This window comes from Leucoraja erinacea, chromosome 16 (genome assembly GCF_028641065.1).
Source record: "Leucoraja erinacea ecotype New England chromosome 16, Leri_hhj_1, whole genome shotgun sequence".
Lineage (NCBI taxonomy): Eukaryota > Metazoa > Chordata > Chondrichthyes > Rajiformes > Rajidae > Leucoraja > Leucoraja erinaceus.
Window position 1 is genome coordinate 35815421 of NC_073392.1, and position 20882 is coordinate 35836302.

The following is a 20882-nucleotide window of genomic DNA, read 5'->3' on the forward strand; positions in this document are numbered from 1 at the left end:
CCATTGTTCAAGAAACGTATTCTTATACATCGGCGAGACCAAACGTAGACTGGGCGATCACCGCTCAGTCCGCCTGGACCTACCTAATCTCCCAGTTGCTAAACACTTAAATTTCCCTTGCCATTCCCATACTGACCTTTCTGTCCTAGGTCTCCTCCATGGTCAGAGTGAGGCTAAACGCAAATTGGAGGAACAGTTCATATTTTGCTTGGGCAGCTTACAGCCCAATGATATGAATATTGTTTTCTCTAACTTTAAGTAACCCCGGCATTCCCTCTCTCTCTATCCCTCCCCAACCCAAGTCGCACCAACTTTTTGTTCTCATCTCGCTACAGCTAACAATGACCCATTTCCTTTATCATTGTTAATTTTTTTCATATCTTTCATTCATTTGTTCTATATCTCTCTACATTATCGTCTATATCTCTCGTTTCCCTTTCCCAGACTCTCAGTGAGGAAGGGTCTCGATCCGAAACGTCACATATTCCTTCTCACTTGAGATGGTGCCTGACCCACTGGGGTACTCCAGCAATTTGTGTCCATCCTACCTATTTCTCCCCTCCTATTCCCTCCTCCCCTTACCAGCTTTCCTTGCTCCCCCCCAATGCAATCAGTCTGAATAAGTGTCTTGACCTGAAACATCACCTATCCATGTTCTCCGGAGATGCGGCTGTCCTGCTGAGTTACTCCAGCACTTTGTGTCCTTTGGTGCATTAACCAGCATTGGCATTTCTTTGTTTAAACCCACCTGTGTAGCACAAGCAAACCTGCTTGCCAGGATGTCGGTACCCCTTCAGTTCAGGTGTCTCCTGTCTCTCTTGTACAGATCACCTCTGATCCAAATGATCCAAAATTCAGAATCCCTGCCCCCTGCACTGTCCTCATGCACACATTCATGTCCTACCCTCACAAGCATGTGGCACCACGAGTAATCCTGACATCACTCTCCTGGAGATCCTGCAGTTTAATCTTTTGCATATCTCCCTATATACTTTTGGAGGATCTCATCCCTTGTCCGACCCATGTCATTTGTGCCAACATGCATAATGACTTTGCTTTAGACTCCGCTTTGAGAAAGTCATGTAGCTGATCCGAGTCACCCTGGATCCTGGCACCATGGAGGCAACACACATCCTGGAGTCTAATTTGCTGCCACTGAATCTCCTGTCTGTGCCCCTAACTAATGGGTCTCCTACCACTATGGCTCTGCCTGACTTCATCACCCATCATCTGCAACTGCGTTCAGCTTGTACATCTGAAACTCACCTCAGCTCACTCATGAGCAATTTGTATGGCAAACATGAATAACATGATGATGCATGCATAGTCTCCGGGGAGGAAGCGGCCGCTCCAGACATTTCCAAACCGCTGAGGAGTGTTCACCCGATGCCGGAGTTCCAGCTTTCCGGCAAGTGGTCCTGAAAACATCGGACTGGCTGCGGAGGCCACAATAGGCCCGACTTTGGGTGAACAGGGGGATGAGACTGGACTTTGCTGCCTTCCCCCGCAGTGGGAACCATTGTGGGGGGATGTTTTTATGTTGTTATATTCTTTAATGTTGTGTCTTATCTATATTTGTGTGCTGCATTGGCAAGTCAAATTTCACTACACCATTTGGAGTATGTGATAATAAATGTCCTTTGTATCCTTTGTATCCTTTGTAAGAGGATGCTTCTGAATGCTTCTGAAGTTTCCTTCTCGTGCATTTGGAGTATGGCATGGATGTGGAAGGTTTGGAGAGTGTGCAGAGGAGGCTTACCTGAACGATGCACGGATTAGAGGCTATTGGCTGCATTAGCAAGTTGGGCAGATCTGGATCGCAAGAGGTTGTGGGGAGACGTGACAGATGTATACACAATTATAGGAAGCGTAGATAGTCAGTATTGTGCTGAGCTACTTCAGTAGTGTGTGTATTTTTTTTAGTAAACCAGCAACTGCAGTTCCTTGCATCTCGTTTCAATGGAAGCCGCTGGTTCATCATATTTTTGCATGTAAATTGCTGTACGGTGCTTCTGTTAATATTGTGTAGCTGTAGATTTGGAGAGAGTTAACCAGATAACTGTTCAATTCTGCTTGTGCTGGTGGATTCTCTGCTGCCTGGAAAATCAAGATGACAAATTATTGCCCATAACTGCTGCATGTACCAGATAAAGAGTGTAGCAGACAGTTACTAGCTAATTTAACTTGCCTTGCATGTTACTATATGAATCAAAATAAAGAGACAACTTTGTAAATGAATGTCATAGAGTGAAACAGCATGGAAACAGGCCCTTCAGCCCAACTTGCCCACACCGACCAACAAGCCCCTCTACACTAGTCCTACCTGCCTCCATTTGACTCATATTCCTCTAAACCTATCCAATCCACACACTATCTTGTCCAAATGTGTTTTATTGTTGTGATAGTACCTGCCTCAGCTATCTCCTCTGGCATTTCATTCCACATACTTACCAACCTTTGTGTAAAAAAATATTAGACCTATGTTCTTTGGTTCTCGATTCCCCAACTCTGGTTAAAAATCTGTGCATTTACCCTATCTATTCCGAAAATGATCTTATCGACCTCTATAAAATCTCCCCTCATCCTCCTGCGTTCTAGGGAATAAAGTCCTAGCCTGCTCAACCTCTCCCTTTAGAGGAAAAAATAGTTATGACAAATGTGGGCCCCTTGAAGACAGAAACAGGTGAATTTATTATGGGGAACAAGGAAATGGCAGATGAGTTGAACAGGTACTTTGGTTTCTGTCTTCATTAAGGAAATCACAACCAATCTTCCAGATGTACTAGGGGACAGAGGACCTAGGATGACGGAGGAACTGAAGGAAATTCACATTAGTCAGAAAATGGTGTTGGGTAGACTGATGGGACTGAAGGCTGATAAATCCCCAGGGCCTGAAGGTCTGCATCCCAGGGTACTCAAGGAAGTGGCTCTAGAAATTGTGGATGCATTGGTGAACATTTTCCAATGTTCTATAGATTCTGGATCACTTGCTATATATTGAAGGGTAGCTAATGTTATCCCACTTTTCAAGAAAGGAAGGAGAGAGAAAGCAGGGAATTATAGACCATTTAGCCTGACATCGGTGGTGGGAAGATGCTGGAGTCGATTATCAAAGATGTAATAACTGCGCATTTGGATAGGAGTAACAGGATCGGTCTGGGTCACATGCCTCCTTCTTATTCTTGACCAGAGCTTCAATTTCTCTCGTCATCCAAGGACCTTTACATCGACCTGACTTGCCCTACACTGTATGACAGAAACATGCATGCCCTGAACTCTTGTCACATGCATGCCCTGAACTCTTGTCATCACACTTTTAAAAACATAAATATATTGAAGAGCGTGTACTTATGAATAATATTACAAAAAAACCTCCTTACATATTTCTTGGCTCATATTTGCCACGTTTCTGTTTGATGGGGGAACTAAGTCTGAAACACGTAAAGTCTGGTTTCATTTACAGGTGGGACCAGATACCCTCATGTTGCAGTGTTCCATTTGCTCCACTACCTGACTCCTCTTGGAAAGATATTGGGATCATCATTTAGATGATATTTGTGGTAATTTGTTTCAGAACATAAATTACTTCTTCTTTGAACAAGGCAGAGCGGGGTATTTGCTTTCTGATACTGAATATGTCCTTAGGCCCCCTTCATTCATGGCTGACCATGGGTGTCTCCAGGGTGCTATTCCCTATATGGAGGGTGCCTGTGCGTGACTTTGTTTAATGTGGGGAGACTGATGCACAGTCGGTCCTTGACAGATCTGGATCAGGATCCAGTGGCATGGAGTCCAAGCCGACCGGAGACCCTTTTCTGCTGCAGCCTTCATCCACCTTCCCAGCCATTGTGACGCACCACTAAGGTCAGCCATCATCCTCCGCCTGTTCCACTGTTGAGATCTTGGTTGAATTGCTCTTTGTCAGAGTCCTCCCCCTCGACTTTAATGCCATGTATGGCCCTGCCAAGAACACAGCTCCAGACGGCATCGCTCTCAGGATCTCAGGACCACACAAGCTTCTCCACCACGGCAAGGTGACAATATGTGGTGTCGGCATTATTCAGCACCTGAATGGTTTGGTTGAATGCCTAGAATTTTATCCACTAATGCCAATATTTGTGCATGTCTATAATATGTATTGGATTTAGAAACTACATATTCAGACCGTAATTTCATAGTTAATAAGCATGAATTATATAATCAGTCACAGTGCCAGTCGCCCTACTTGTGCATATGACGAAAAATACTTGACATGAAAAGGGGTCAATGTCTGGTTTAAGTGATCGGGTGGCAGAGCTTGGCTTACAGATAAAAAGATACTCTCCTATAAGTTGCACAGCAATCAAATTAATTATCATCTGAAGATCAGTGTTTCAAGCACCATTTGAAATGTATTTTAAATTTAAAAAATGTTAACTTCAATGAAAATGATCAAATATTTATTTTAATTGAAAAAAACAAAGTGCTGGAGTAACTCAGTGGGTCAGGCAGCATCCGCGGAGTCTCTTGTATTGGTGCCTTATGCCCCTGTCCCACTTAGGAAACCTGAACGGAAACCTGACCGGAAACCTCTGGAGACTTTGCGCCCCACCCAAGATTTACGTGCGGTTCCCGGAGGTTGCAGGTGGTTGCCGGAGGTTGCAAGTAGTGGAAGCAGATAGGGAGACTGACAAAAACCTCTGGGAACCTCCGGGAACCGCACGGAAACCTTGGGTGGGGCTCAAAGTCTCCAGACGTTTCCGTTCAGGGCTCCTAAGTGGGACAGGGGCATTACTAACTTAATTGAGTTTTATAAGGAGTTGTCGACGGAGATGGATGGAGAGAGGGTGGTGAATGTTGTATAGGTGGATTTTATTAAGGCTTTTGATCAGCTCCCTCATGGGTCCAGGAAAGATCTTCTGATATATGCACACCCAGGAATTTGAAGTTATTGACCCTTTCCACCATTGTCCATTGATATAAAGAGGATTGTGGATCCTCATCCTTCCCCTACTAATGTCCACAATCAGTTCCTTGGTCTTACTGATGTTGAGAGCCAGGTTGTTGTGCTGGCTCCATTTGGTCAGTTGGTCGATCTCACTTCTATACTCTGACTCGTCCCCATCTGTAATTTGTAATAAGCTGCTCTAAGAACCATCTCACAGGCATTCTACAAATTCCCTCTCTTGGGATCCAGTAACAACCTAATTTTCCCTGAATATTGAAATCTCCCATGACCACTGTAACATTGCCTTTCTTACATCCCATTGTATCTCCTGATGTAATTTGCACACTACATCCTGGCTACTGTTTGGAGGCCTTTATATAACTCCTCTCACGATTATCTTTGCAGTTTCTCAGCTCTACCCACAAACTCTACATCTGATCCTGTTTCATCCCTTGCCAAGGACTGAAGTTCATTCCTTGCCAGCAGAGCTACCCCACCCTCTCTGCCCGCTTGACTGTCTTTTCAGTAGGATGTGTAACCCTGGATATTCCGCTCCCAGCTCTGATTCTCTTTCTGCCACAATGTTGTAACTACCAATTTCTAACTGTGCTATAAGCAATTAAATGTTAGAGTACATTTGTTTTGTTGGGGTTAGCAAAGTATATAAGTAATCACAAGATCTGATAATTAACAAACTGGTCAGCGTACTTGCTACTGAGTTTCATAGTCATAATTCTGCCTTTTTTTTCTGCTCATGGGAATCTGAAACCCATGTACAATATCAGATTCAGATAGTATACACGGATAGTACAAATGATGAATGTACTCCAGGTGCTCCAGTTTTGTCCCATACTCCAAAGAAGTACAGGTTTGTAGGTTAATTAGCTTGGTATAATTGTAAATTGTCCCTAGTACGTAGTTAGTGTTAATGTGCAGGGATCGCTGGATGGTGCAGACTCGGTGGGCCGAAGGGCCTGTTTCTGCTCTGTATCCCTAAACTAAACTAGTGCACAAATGATTAAATACTAAACTGCAATAATGGACTAACTGAATGAGTTATGTTCAAAGTATGTGGCAGCATCTCGATGAAAATAACGTAAATTAATTCAGGAGTCTGATAGCCATGAGTTATGTGAAACATTGAATGGTCTGTATTTGTCATTAGGCTAAACAAAAGTTAATTTGCACATGTAAAGGATGAGGCATTGAAATTTGGCTCAATTGCTTTTTTCAAAATTGCCAGAACAGAATCAGAATCAGATTCACTAGGTATCCTCAATGTCACAGTTATTACAAAAAGTGCAGACATAGGAAGGATCTGTTTCACAGCTGCAAAAGAATCATCAATTGGAGATTGATAGAAGTAATCAAAGTAAGAGCCTGAGGAGGTGAACAATATAGTTAGTGCTATCACAAAATGAGAAAGAGTATCGGATATTCGCCAAGAAGACATGTGAGAGAAACACAATGTAATGCAAGATGAACAATTGTGAAAATATAAGGGATTTTTATGATTTGGGGTGCACTATCCTTGCAGGGAGGTTCGCCAGTGCTATGGGAGTGTTTTTAACTGGAGAGGCAGTGGGGTGCTAACCAGAGGAGTAGTTTAGCAATTAGAAAGTGGTGGGGAAGGTGGAGGTCAGAACTAGTAATTCTCACAGGAAGGACAGGGAGAGGTGAAGGAATATGGTGATGTTGATGGGCTGAACTGTGGTTATTTCAATGCAAGGTATTGTGGTGAAAGCAGATGAAGAGAGCCTTGACAGAGTGGTAAATATTGTATGCTTATATTCAAAGGTTGGAACATTGAGTCCAAGCGTCAGGAAGTCATGATGCAGCTCTTGTAAGATTTTGCTCAGGTCACATTTTATTATGGTGTGCAGTTCTGATTGTCCCATTACAGAAAGGATGTGGAGGCTTTGGAGAGGGTGTAGAAGAAGTTTACCAGAATGATCCCTGTGTTAGGGAGCATCAGATACAGGGAGAGGCTGGACAGACTTGGATTGTTTTTTCTGGAATGCTGGAGGTTGCGGGGAGACCCCATTGAAGTATATAAATTGTCAGTGGCATGGACAGGATAGACACACAGAATCTTTTTCCCCGGATGGAAAGTTCTAGAGGGCATGGCTTTAAGGTGTTCAGAAATCAGAGGTGTAACGGCATTTGGGAGACCTGGTGCAGGATTTCCAAAAGGTTAATTTACAAGTTGAATCGTAGTAAGGAAGGCATCTGCAATGTTAGCTGTTATATCGAGAGGGCTAGAATATAAAAACAGGGCTGTAATGCTGAGGCTTTATAACGCTTTATAAGATCAGACCGCATTTGGACCCATTCTTTCTATCAAGAGATGCTGCCTGTCCTGCTACGTTACTCCATCATTTTGTGTCCATCTTCAATAATAACTGATCCCTGAAGCACACCACTAGTCACAGGCATCCAAAAAACACATTTCCACCATCACCCTGTTTCCTTCCATGCAGCTAATTCTGTCCCCCGCTAGCTTGCTCTAGTTAGCCTGGACTCCATGCCCCTTGTCCCTTGTACCTCTGAACTCTCTCCAGTCATTTTCCCACCAATCTGGTCGATAGTTCCCTATAGACTAGAGGGTTCTTTCTTTTCACATTGCATTCTAATGTAAAGACTACTAGAATGGTGGAATGAATAATAAGCTCATCTGTGTCAAGTGCCGTGTTTTTTGTCTTTCATATTTTCCAGTGAAAAAGAAGAGGCAGAAGATTGAGCCTATACATGCTGTGGATATTATACGTCCAGTGCAGAATGGAAGCCAGATGTTCATAAAGGAGCTCCGAAGTCGGACATTCCCCAGGTACGCAGCTTTGCAGAGAGTACACACTTTGTTGACAGCCTTCTTTTGCTATACAATCATATATTCATCGTTTAAAATGGGATATTTGTGTTATTGACATTCCAGATGTAAAAAATTCAACATCAGTAACATTTATTCACCTATTCATTTATTGTTATGGATTGTATCAATCTACAATGACCAATTTCACATCATTATTGTAAGTGCATGAATTTAAATTGTTAATTTAAATAAAGCATATAGTCCAGTTGAAAAGAATGAAGTTTTGTTTGAAAATTAAATTTGCATTAAGATTTATTTTTCATATAATTGAAACATTTAAACATTAAACGCATCAGAATAGAGTCCAGAATGGATTGCAGATGGGATAGCCCTGAACATGACCCTGAAGATCCTGATGTATGATTAACCATCAATTGTTGACGTAGCGTAGGCAATACTCCATTTCCAGTTACTGTCTTATTATAATGACTTATACGTCCAGCTAACAATAGCTAACAAAATGTGTAGGAAAGAACTGCAGATGGTGGTTTAAACTGAAGACAGACACAAAAAGCTGGAGTAACTCAGTGGCTGAGACAGCGTCTCTGGAGAAAAGGAATAGGTGGTAATTTGGGTCGAGTCCCTTCTTCCGACCTGAAAATGGGTCTTGACCAGAAACATCATCTATTCCGTTTCTCCAGAGATGTTGTCTGACCCGCTGAGTTACTCCAGCTTTTTATGTCAATTAACAGTAGCACACAACAGATTGGCTGCAAGCATCAGCAACAAGGTTCAATATTGTAACTTTCTTAAGCTGTTATTAAAATTAGAGAGCATTGCTAAAAGATAAATGTGCTCAGTGGGGAAGTGCTTTGCTGTTGGGTTTGATATATATGGAAAGTAAAATGTTCCTGGGAACTGTGAAGAATCATGCGGTGTGGGAGGTAACATGTTCCAAGGAATTTGAAAGCTGTAATGGAAGCCACGGTGGAGTAAGGTGAAATCAAGAGAGGCGTTCTGTTTGTGTATGATGCCAGAAACCCTTAAGATAATGCTGAAAAGACTGGGAACATTGCTGTTAAGATCTTTGCCAGTATTGTGATATTATCAACATGGTTGGACCCACCACAAGAGGTTCAGTGACGTCACACCACAAATCAGTGTCACTGAGTGTATTTTCAAATGGTATTCCACCTAACGTCAGCCTTTCCTCAATTCATTAACCTTTATCACTCATTCATTAATATTTCAATCAGGATTCCTGCCAACATTCATCTTTATCATGTCACCTCACGCCTAGTGGTGCAAACTGCACACTCACCTGACACAGCTTGCATATAGGAAGGGACTGCAGATGCTGGTTTAAACTGAAGATAATTTAACATAAGCATCCACCACAATAGAATCAACATTCCTCACTGTGATGGAAGGCAATAGAATTCAGTCATCTTCCTCCTGGGGTGGGAGATTACAACCTTCACGTGGTCCGCCCTGTTTCGACGAATGTAATGAACCTGGCATGCACAATCAAATAAGATCAAAAATAATAAGTTGTCCTACAGTTTTAGGCTGTGCACGCCATGCACAAGAAGAAGAAGATCTTCCTCCTTTGAGGGGTGATCTTTGTTGTGTATTTGGGTGCTTGGAACTGACTTAAAATAACACTCAGATACGGGAGTAAACTATCAAGCTTCTTTATTCCAGGCCGCCACCTTGAGTCTCCCCCAGCGCATGGGTCCCCTCACACAAGACACAACATATGCTAATTATATCACATACATCACAATCTTATAGAGGTGTATAAAATTATGTGAGTAATTGATGCACAGTCTCTTCCCCAGAGTAGGTGAATCGAGGACCAGGAGACATAGGTTCAAGGTGAAGGGGAAAAGATTTAATAGGAATCTGAGCGGTAACGTTCCCACACAAAGGGTGGTGGGTGTATAGAACAAGCTGCCAGAAGAGGTAGTTGAGACAGGGACTATCCCAACGTTTAAGAAACAGTTAGACAGGTACATAGAGAGGACAGGTTTGGAGGGATAGGGTTCAAACGCGGGACTGGTGTATCTGGGACATGTTGGCTGGTGTGGGCAAGTTGGGCTGAAAGGCCTGTTTCCACACTGTATCACTGTGACTCTATGACTACAACATTCTAGGGGCAGAATGAAGCAATCATGGCTGACAAGGGAAGTCAAAGACAACACAAAACTAAAAGAGAAGGCATATAACATTGCAAAGATTAATGGGATGCTAGTCTGGGAAGCTTTTCAAAACAACAGAAGGTAACTAAAAGACAATACGGGGAGAAAAGATGAAATATGAAAGTATACTAGCCAGTAATATTAAAGAGGATAGCAAACGTTTCTTTAGATATATAAAGAGTATGAAAGAGGCAAGAGTGGATGTTGGGCTGCTGGAAAATTATGATGGAGAAGTGATAATGGGGATTGAAGATATGGGAGATGAGTTGAGTAAGATGAGAGCTCAGATTATCAAAGGGCAGATCCCAGCATGGATAGCAGGTTGGCTCAATGGCTAAAGCCAAAGAGTGACAATAAAGGGGGCTTTTTGTGGTTGGCTGCCAGTGACTAGCGGTGTTCAGCAGGTTTCAGTGCTGGAGCTGCTACTCTTCACGATGTATATCAATGATTTAGATTAGGGAATTGAAGGCTTTGTGGCCAACTTTGAAACGTAGAAATGTAGAAACATAGAAAATAGGTGCAGGAGTGGGCCATTCAGCCCTTCAAGCCAGCACTCATTATGACCATGGCAGATCATCCAAAATCAGTACCCTGTTCCTGCTTTTCCCCATATCCCTTGATTCCGTTTGCCCAAAGAGCTAAAATTGGCCTCCGCTGCCTTTATTCTTAAACTGTGACCCCTGGTTCTGGACTCCCCCAACATGGGGAACATGTTTCATGCACCTAGCCTGAACACTCCACACTTACCCACCTTAAGAAAACAAGACACTACCCTCCCCTTTTAACCGAATCACCCCTCTACAAGAACCTCGTTCTCCTGGGGGAGGCAAAAAACCGGATAAAAACCCAGGTCCAATTCGGGAAAAAAATCCGGGAAATTCCTCTCCGACCCCAATCTAGGCGATCGACACTTGTCCAGGAGATCACTCAGGTCTTACTATACTAACCATACCTTAGGTTAGGGGAACATGGGGAACATTTTTCCTGCACCTAGCCTGTCCAATCCCTTAAGAATACATTAAGAATACATTTCTATAAGATTCCCTCTCATCCTTCTAAATTCCAGTGAATACAAGCCCAGTTGACCCATTCTTTCATCATATGCCAATTAAACTGATGAACCTACGCTGCACTCCCTCAACATCAAGAATGTCCTTCCTCCAATTAGGAGACCAAACCTGCACATAATACTCCAGGTGTGGCCCCACCAGGGCCCTAAACAACTGCAGTAGGACCTCCTTGTTCCTAAACTCAAATCCTTTCGCAATAAAGGCTAACATGCCATTAGCTTTCTTCACTGCCTGCTGTACCTGCATTCTTACTTTCAGTGACTGATGTACATGGACCTCAGGTCCCATTGCACCTTCCCTTCTCCTAATCTGACACCATTCAGATAATAATCTGCCTTCCTGTTCTTGCCACAAAGTGGATATCCTTCCGTTTATCCACATTATACTGTATTTGCCATGCATCTGCCCAATCACACACCTATCCAAGTCACCCTGCAGCCTCAGAGCATCCTCATCGCAGCTCACACTGCCACTCAGCTTTGTGACATCTGCAAACTTGGAGATGCTCCATTTAATTCCCACGCCTAAATCGTTAATATGTATTGTAAATAACTGGGGTCCCAGCACCGAGCCTTGCAGCACCCCACTAATCACTGCCTGCCATTCTGAAAAGGACATGTTAATTCCTACTCTTTGCCTCCTGTCTGCCAACCAGTTCTCTATCCATGTCAATGCCCTACCCCCAATATCATGTGCTCTAATTTTGCAAACTAACCTCTTGTGTGGGACCTTGTCAAAGGCTTTTTGAAAGTCCAGTTACACCACATCCACTGGCTCTCCCTCATCCATTCTACTTGTTACATCCTCAAAAAAGTCCAGAAGATTAGTGAAGCATGATTCCCCTTCATAAATCTATGCTGACTTTGACCGATCCTGTCACTGCTTTCCAAATACGCTGCTATTACATCTTTAATAATCGACTCCAGCATCTTCCCCACTTCCGATGTAAGGCTAACTGGTCTATAATTTGCCGTTTTCTCTCTCCCTCCTATCTTAAAAAGTGGAATACGGGAACTGAGTCCGCAGAACATTGGAAAACGATCACCAATGCATCCACGATTTCTAGGGTCACCTCCTTAAATACTCTGGGTTACAGACCATTAGACCCTGGGGATTTATCTGCCTTCAGTCCCAACAGTTTACCAAACACTATTTCCTGACTCAGTTCCCTTGTAGTTCCTCCCTCCCACTAGATGCTCGGCCCCTTCTATTTCCGGGAGATTGTTTGTGTCTTCCTTAGTGAGGAAAGAACCAAAGTACCTGTTTATCTATTCTGCCATTTTCTTGTTTCCCATTATAAATTCACCTGTTTCTGACTGTAAGGGACATTTGTCCGCACTAATCTTTTCCACTTCACATATCTAAAGAAGCTTTTACACAGTTTTTATATTCCCCACAAGCTTTCTTTCATGCTCTATTTCCCCCCTCTTAATTAACCCCCTTTGTTGAATTCTAAATTTATAAATTTCTCCCAGTCCTTGCTCCCAGGTTTGCTGCTTCCTCTGGCCAATTTATGTGCCTCTTCCTTGGATTTAACACTATCCTTAATTTCCCTCGTTAGCCACAGTTGACCTGCCTTCCCCATTTTATTTTGTCACCAGACACTGATGAACAATTTTTGTAGTTCATTCCTAATTTCCTGTTTGATGCAATCCCCAACCTCCCAAACCTTGCAATTGAAATGAAGATGAGTGTGGGGGCAGGTAGTGTACAGAAAGCAGGGACGCTGCAGAAGGACACGAGCAGGTTGGGATAGTGGATAGAGAAGTGCCAGATGTAATAGAGTAGCAAAGTGTGCAGTCATACATTTTGGTGGTAGGAATAAAGGCACAGACTATATTCTAAATGGGGAGAGAATTCAGAAATCGGAGGTGTAATGGGACTTGGGAGTGTGCTTGTGTAGAATTCCCAGAGTTAATCGGTAGTAAAGAATGCAAATGCATTTTCCCCTGATTTCCCAATGATCCCATGAATGATTGGGTTAACATATGATGAGTGTTGGACAGCACTGGGCCTCTACTCACTGGAGTTTAAAAGGACATGGGGGGACCTCATTGAAATAGTGTAAAGGCTGGATAGATTGGATGTGGAAAGGATGTTTCCATTAGTGGGAGAGTCTAGGATTAAGGCATAGCCTTAGCATTAAAGGGCGTAACCTTTGAAAGGACTTGGAGGAATGTCTTTAGTCAGAGGGTGGTGAATCTGTGGAATTCATTGCCGCAGAAGTCTGTGTAGGCCGTCAATGGATATTTTGAAGGCAGAGATCGACAGATTCTTGATTAGTGTGGGTGCAATGGTTATAGGGAGAAGGCAGGAGAATGCGTTTGAGAGGGAAAGATAGATCATCCATGATTGAATGGTGAAGTAGAGTTGATGGGCCAAATGGCCTAAATATGCTCCTATAACTTATGAATTTATGAACATGATTCCTGTATCTTCTTTCTAATCATCAATTTGCATTCTACTTGTCTATTCCCATAATCTGTTGAAATGCAAACTGCAAGTGCGAACATAGAACATAGTGGGCTGGTGAGTATGTTTGCTTCCACTTGTGTGATATGCATTCTGGAGTTGATTAGAAACATAGAAAATAGGTGCAGGAGGAGGCCATTCGAGCCAGCACCACTTTTCATTGTGATCATGGCTGATCGTCCCCAATCAATAACCCGTGCCTGCCTTCTCCCCATATCCCTTGATTCCACTAGCCCCTATAGCTCTATCTAACTCTCTCTTAAATCCATCCAGTGATTTTGATCTCCACTGCTCTCTGTGGGAGGCAATTCCACAAATTCACAACTCTCTGGGTGAAAAAGTTTTTTCTCACCTCAGTCTGAAATGGCCTCACCTTTATTCTAAGACTCTGACCCCTGATTCTGGACTCGCCCAACAGTGGGAACATTTTTCCTGCATCTAGCTTGTCCAGTCCTTTTATAATCTTATATATTTCTATAAGATCCCCCCTTTAGTTCAGAGTATGTGAGTGACAGATGGGAATGAACAGTGATCGATGCAGATTGTTGTTCACTGTTTTGAATTTGTGACATGAAGCAAGGATGGCACAGTAACGCAGCGGCTGAGTTGCTGCCTTACAGCGCCAGAGACCTGGGTTCAATCCTGACTATGGGTGCTGTCTGTATGAGGTTTCTACGTTCTCCCTGTGACCATGTGACCACATGCCAAAGACAAGCAGGTTTGTATGTTATTTGGCTTCTCTACATTAGCTGCTAGTGTGTAGGATAGAACTAGTGTACGGGTGATCATTGGTTGGCACGGATTCAGTGGGCCGAAGGGCCTGTTTGCATGCTGCATCTCTAAAGTGGGTAATGTGTGGTGGTACAGTTTGTGATAGAAGGGAGCTTACAATCTGAACAAGCAAAAAACACTTGAGCCCACTTTATACACATCATTCCCCGTCATATTTACATTAATTACTTTGCAACAATTACTGGTTTAAAAGATCACGTGTTGATATATATAGGTGCAAATTACTATGAAAATCGTGGATCATTGATTTAAAGGATTCCTTTTGGATTTATGCTTTTATTTTATATATGTTCCCCAGCCATTTTAATATATTAAAATTCTTATTGCAAGCAGCCTTGAGCTGAGTTTGAAATATCAGAGTGCCACTATCTCCCATTCACAATGCCGTAGTCTGTGGTCCTGGTGCTGCCTTCACCTGCAGTGGTCTGGAATCAACCATGGTTTGCTCCATGTGTCTCGGGGAGTCTCCGTCTGGCTGCGGTATAGACAGCACTGAGTCTCATCCCCCTGAGTCTGTAAATCAGCAATGCAGCAACTGTCTGCTTCTTCATACAGGTTGGGCTTTAATGTTCAACACCAGGAAACCGCTCTTCGCAGTCTTTTTGTGGCACCTGATTAGGTGTTAGGACAAAATGCACAAAACAAAGTCCCGTCCACTTTCCGAGAATAAATGTTGTCATCTCTGTCATTGATATTATCAGTTCACAGCTGCCTGCCTCTACCTGTGGTCGACATGCTGCCATTGCAAACGGTGAACTGGAGCTAACTGTGGCACAGAATAGGATCAGCTTTAATTTGTCGGCGTGGAGTCAGGCCTCTCTCTTTTCCTTCTTCCTCTGTTTTCCGAGAATTCTTTCCTTCCGCCATCAATTCCATCCCTCCCGCCCTCCACCACCACACCTTTGAATAGTTCTCACTTGTGTAGTGCAGTATATAGCAGCCATCTGGAGAGCTCTTTAGTAGCACAGGATCTCTTTCCACAAGCCAGTGTGTAAACTATGTCATAGCTGTCCTTTTAATTTCATAAATTGGTATTTAATATTTCTTAAGGAACTAATATTAATTTCTTAAAGCAAGGATGGTCAAATTTCACATTTATTTTAGTGAGCTTTGATTTTTCATTAGTAAGTAAAAAATGATTATTGAGCCGCATCGGGGCCAATTAAATTTCTAGGCAGGGATTTGAGGTTGTGATAACGAGTTTGGACATTGTACTTGAGAATGACCTCCTTGCAAAGCCCTTCTTCCATCGGTGCTTCATTTCTGCTCTGAGAAGGTTCCTGGACTTCAGAATCCAGAGCCTTCTCCACCTCTTTACCAATTACATTCATTGCTAATTTCAGAATTAGAAATGAGACTGCCCAAAGCCATATCTTGTTTGACACGGGCAATGGGAGACTGCCCAAATTGGAGCATGGCTTCTGACAGTACTTCTCCCTTTAAAAGATAGTTGCATCCAACTCATTCTCGGAATTCATTGATATTTTACATTTAAATATAAATACTCCAAACATTGCATAGATATTGCCAGGTAAATTGATACGTCTCCTGTGTATTAGTGTTCCAGGTAATGTGCCACATTGTAACTACCATCTTGACCAAAGAATATTGACTGTGTCCTCTGGATTTTTCTGATGTGGTGCCAACATATATATTTTTTCTCATGAAGCTAAGTTAATAGTTGGACATTGTACATGGTCTTTTTCATTTCAGTTCATGCTCCTGGGAAATAATAGCTCAATTTGAGGACTACGCAGATGATTAATATACTTATATAGTTTTTATTTAGTCATGCAATGGTGCATTATATAATAAATTCCCAGGCTTCAGGCGAGGTGTCCCACACCTATAGCAGTTTACTGTTTCTCTTTCCACAGATGCTGTCTGACCTGCTGAGTGTTTCCAGCAATTCCTGTTTTTATTTCCGATATTTATCCTCAGCAGTTTTTTGTTTGTCACAATTAATTCTTCTTTGTTTGGCCCCACAGCTGGGCTTTTTAACAAAAGGAATTATTTGACATTTTGGTGTAAACCATTATTGAACAATTCCTCTTCGCCTCCTTAACTTTGCATCCCACTGTTTAACAATGCAGAGTGAAAACTTGATTGAAGTAACATAAAACTATATAGTCAAAGTTTACAGTCTATGATTATTTGGTCATGCATTCATCCCTGCCTCTTGTTCTCAATCCCACTGATACCATAATTGATCACAATCCCAATTTTTGGCCAGTGTGCCATCAATTTTGGTGAGAACATGGCATTATTTAAAGGTTGTATTCAATGCTAGGATTTAGTATTTGATCATAGTTCTACAAATATGTGCATTGAAAATTTAATTCAAAATGACAAAGAATAATGGCAAATAATGAGTGATTTTAAATATTTTTTTTAAATCCAGCTCAACCACCGAAATTCAGTGTGAAAATACATAGAGCGTAAAATATAACATAGTACGTGCTCGCTTTGGCAGCACATATACTAAAATTGGAACGATACAGAGAAGATTAGCATGGCCACTGCGCAAGGATGACACGCAAATTCGTGAAGTGTTCCATATTTTTAAATAAAAAAACAAAAAAAACAAATAAAAATATATATAACATAGTACAGCATCAACACACTTCGGTTCACAAAGTCTGCGCTGAACATGATGCCAAGATCATCTCTTATCTACCCGAACATAATCCATATCCCTCCATTGCCTGCATGTCCAGATGTCAATTACAATGAACTTCATTAAAAATATTTTAAAATACCAAATATGCATAAACTATGAGTATAAAACAAAATCATCTAATGATGATAACATTATTAAATGTTATTGTTGTGGAAATTATTGCAGTGAAGTAAATGTGCACTAATATTGTTTTATACAGTGCAGAAGAAGTTATTCAGCGGCTCACAGGAACGCAGCTGTCTTTTGGATATCTGGAAGAAAATGGATTTACAGGGCCCATCTTGGTTGCAAAGAAGGATGGTTTGGGCTTAAGTTTACCACCACTTACATTTTCTGTTAGTGACCTTGAAAATTATGTTGGTAAGTAAAAAAGAGTTAACATATACATATATAGAAAGACGTGAGAACAATTCCATTAATTAATTCCAGGATGCCAATCAATTTCATTTAATTTCTTTAAAAAAATCTTTAAATTGAAAGCTATCAGTGTTAATAAAAGATATAAATTTGATGAGCTACATATTTTATTTGCAATCACAATGCACACATACATTTGTAGGAGTCACTCATCAACGAAAACCGGTTTATGGAAATAATGCACAACACCTCTGCAATGCCTAAATGTAAAAAAAATGTGAGATGAGTTTTGTCTATTGCATTGTAGTTTAATTTTAAACATGTATCTCAGTTTGTAATACCTAGTTTATTATGCATTTCTAATCGGCATAATACAAATAATAGCTAGGAAGAATCAAGCACAAACATAGACTACCAGCCTGAGGCCACAAAAGCAAATTCCTGTGGTTTATTATCTTCGCTCAACAATTGACAAAGCTTTAGCTGAAATGTTAGTCTCAGTGTTTAGAGAGTGGATGGCATTGCAGTCCAGGATGTGGGCCAATGTATTGTATCAGATTGGCTAGTGGCTTTGTGGGTTTGAAGAGGCTTACCTTCAAGTGTGGACGGGAATGTGAACAATGGGCCGGGTAATATCATTGGGACGGGATGGGTAGGCCATGCAGATTATTGGTTTTTTGGTAGATCATGTTGTTGGGGTTAGGGTGGGGGTGGGCGATCTAAGGCTTTGATTCAATTTGTGCTTTACCTGTAGAGCTTCATGTTAATGGTGCATGATTTTGCATGATGTGCAAAGAGACTTGGGAGTGCTGGTGCAGGATTCCCAAAAATGTTACTTTGCAAGTCGAATCAGGCAAATCCAGTTAGCATTTATTTCAAGAGGGCTAGAATATGAAAACAGGGATGTAATGGTGAGTCTCTATAAGGTGCTGTTCAGGCTGTATTTGGAGTATTATGAGCAATTTCAGGCACCATATCTGAGGAAGGATGTACTGACTGGAGAGAGTCCAGAGGAGGTTTACAAGAATAATCTCAAGAATGAGTGGGTTAGCATATGATGAGTATTTGTTGGGACTGGACCTGTACTCGCTGGAGGTTAGATGGATGAGGGGGGACCTCATTGAAACGTACCGAATAGTTTACCGCAGAAGGCTGTGGAGGCGGTCAGTGGATATTTTTTTAATTAGTATCGGTGTCAGAGATTATGGGGAATAGGCAGGATAATGGGGTTAGGAGGGAGAGAGAGAGATCAGCCATGATTGAATGGTAGAGTAGACTTGATGGGCCAAAAGGCATAATTATCCTCTTATCACTTATAACCTATGATTGTGTTTGTTAACCTGCTGAGTGGCATAAAATGAACATTCCCAAGAAAGTGTGGACCAAGATCACCTGCAATTTTGCATGTAAATTAAAATGAGCACAAAACTGCTGGAGGAACTCAGCTGGTCAGGAATTACCTGCGGAAGGAAATCTGTGGGCCGAAGTTCCTCTCGAAAAAATGAAAACTACAATTTCCCCCGCACTGTCCCGATTGTCCTGCCACCCACCGATATAGGAGTAACTTACAGAGGCCAAATCTATATGGTCAGAGGGATAACAAATTAAAACAAGGCGTCACTGTGGCACAGCGGGAGGTTTGCTGCCTTACAGGGACAGAGACCCGGGTTTGATCCTGACCACGGGTGCTGTCTGTACAGAGGTTGTATTTTCTCCTGCATGTCTATGTAGGTTTTCTCCGGGTGCTCTGGTTTCCTCCCACATTCTAAAAACGTGTAGTTTTGTAGGTTAATTGGCTTCTGTAAATTGTCCCTAGTGTGTGGGATTGCACTAGTGTACGGGTGATTGTTGGTCAGCGTGGACCTGGTGTGTCACGGGGCCTGTTTCCACGGCCTGTATATCTAAAACGAAAACTAAAATGATTAGAAACTTTCCAGGTCGGGACCCTTTTTCAGGACACCAGTTGCTGCCGGACCTGCTGTGCTCCTCCAGCAGTTGTTTCCCACTCAATATTCCAATAACTGCAGCTCTTGAGTCTCCATGAAAAATGAAGTGATTGTTTCCTGTCCAGATGGAAATGTCAAGTCAAATTTAACCATCAGTACGATTTGACTTGAAAATGTTCATAAATGTGATTATACTTCCGGGTTAAATTAATTATCAATCACCACACGGAGAAAATCAGCACGGTACAATTGAATTTGTAGGCAAGACGTCTAGGATTGGAACTGGAGCCAGAGTTGCCAGGTGGATAAAGGTTTGGTGCTTTAGTTGTGGGAAGGTGGCTGGAGATCAGTGGCTGGTTGTTGGGTGGGTGGGGGACGGGGAAAGAAGAGGGTCAATGTCTGAGAGACATGCCTTGGTGGGGGGGGGGGGGGGGGGGGGGGGGGGGGGGGGGGGGGGGGGGGTGCAAGATTGGACTCTGGACGCAGATGGAGGAGATGGTCCAACAATACGATCCAGGATGGAGGTTTGAAGAGAATAAGTAAGTACAAAAAAAATTAAAGCAGTGAGACCAACTATTGTGCTAAGACCTGCTCCTCTTACATAGTGTTACCGCAGGTCAAGCAGTTCTGCGAGAGCTAATTCTGTAAAAGCATTGTTCCACAAGTGGGCAGTGCAATCTCATTTTCCCAGTTACTACTCCAAATAGCCTAATTGGTGCAGGGATGATTGATTTATGGCCTGAAGTGCCTGGTGGAATTTCCACTGTGTTGTATTTCAAGCTGGAAATTGTTGCAATTGTGTTCCACTCCAGAGAAAAATGGTTTGGAAAATTAAACTACTAGGGAACAGAATATCTGGTATACCATATTTGTATGATACACGGGAAAAGAGGAGTATGAATGGACCATGAATGATCCCTTAAGCCGATCATGGCTGGTCAAACCCTTGAGGCAATATGATCATGGCTAGTTAGCTCAAGCCCCTTGGTTAATAACAGAGGCAGCACAGTGGTAGAGTTGCTGCCTTGCACACTCCAAAGACGCACAGGTTTGTATGTAATTGGCTTCAGTAAATATTGTAAATTGTCCCTGATGCGTAGGATAGTGCGAGTGTACGGCAATCACTGGTTCCCCTGGGCTGAAGGGCCTGATCCACACTGTATCCCTAAACTAAATTAAACTAAACTCACATGAATTAAGTACTTGAAACAGTGGGCATAGGATAACCTGGTGACCTACTTTGTAGTGAAAGAATGCAACGTGCCTGGGCTGTTGTTGTGATACACTGACCAGCTTCATGCTCTGCCATCCTATGTTATCGCATAATGTGTAAAGAGATCAATTAACCTTTCGCTCATAATGCCTATCTTCCTTATGGATTAAAGATAATGTATTTTTATTCCTAAATTTACATCTGTTTTTTGGGCTACTGTTAAAATCATAACACAATAACTAGTTTGCTTTGTGTTTTTAATTCTCTTATTCGCAAAGGATATATGATGGTATGGATCTTTTTGTGTGCGTTATAGCTAAGTTTCAAATGATTTCACCGTACCGGGTGGCACAGCGGTAGAGCACAGATAGTTCGATCCCGACTACGGGTGCTGTCTGTATGAAGTTTGTACGTT

General features: G+C 42.2%; 1 protein-coding gene and 1 non-coding gene across 3 annotated transcripts in view; both read left to right on the forward strand.

Annotated features, from left to right (window-relative positions):
• Positions 1–20882, forward strand: part of phf2 (PHD finger protein 2) — a 129092-nt gene that overhangs the window by 53526 nt on the left and 54684 nt on the right. For both annotated transcript variants that reach the window (XM_055648169.1, XM_055648168.1), the window contains exons 3-4: positions 7643–7754; positions 17151–17311. In XM_055648169.1, the coding sequence (XP_055504144.1) occupies positions 7643–7754; positions 17151–17311 (273 nt within the window). The remainder of the gene's footprint in view (positions 1–7642; positions 7755–17150; positions 17312–20882) is intronic.
• LOC129704949 (U6 spliceosomal RNA) lies at positions 16729–16835 on the forward strand. The gene has a single exon (XR_008724826.1). It is a non-coding gene; the product is annotated as a U6 spliceosomal RNA (small nuclear RNA).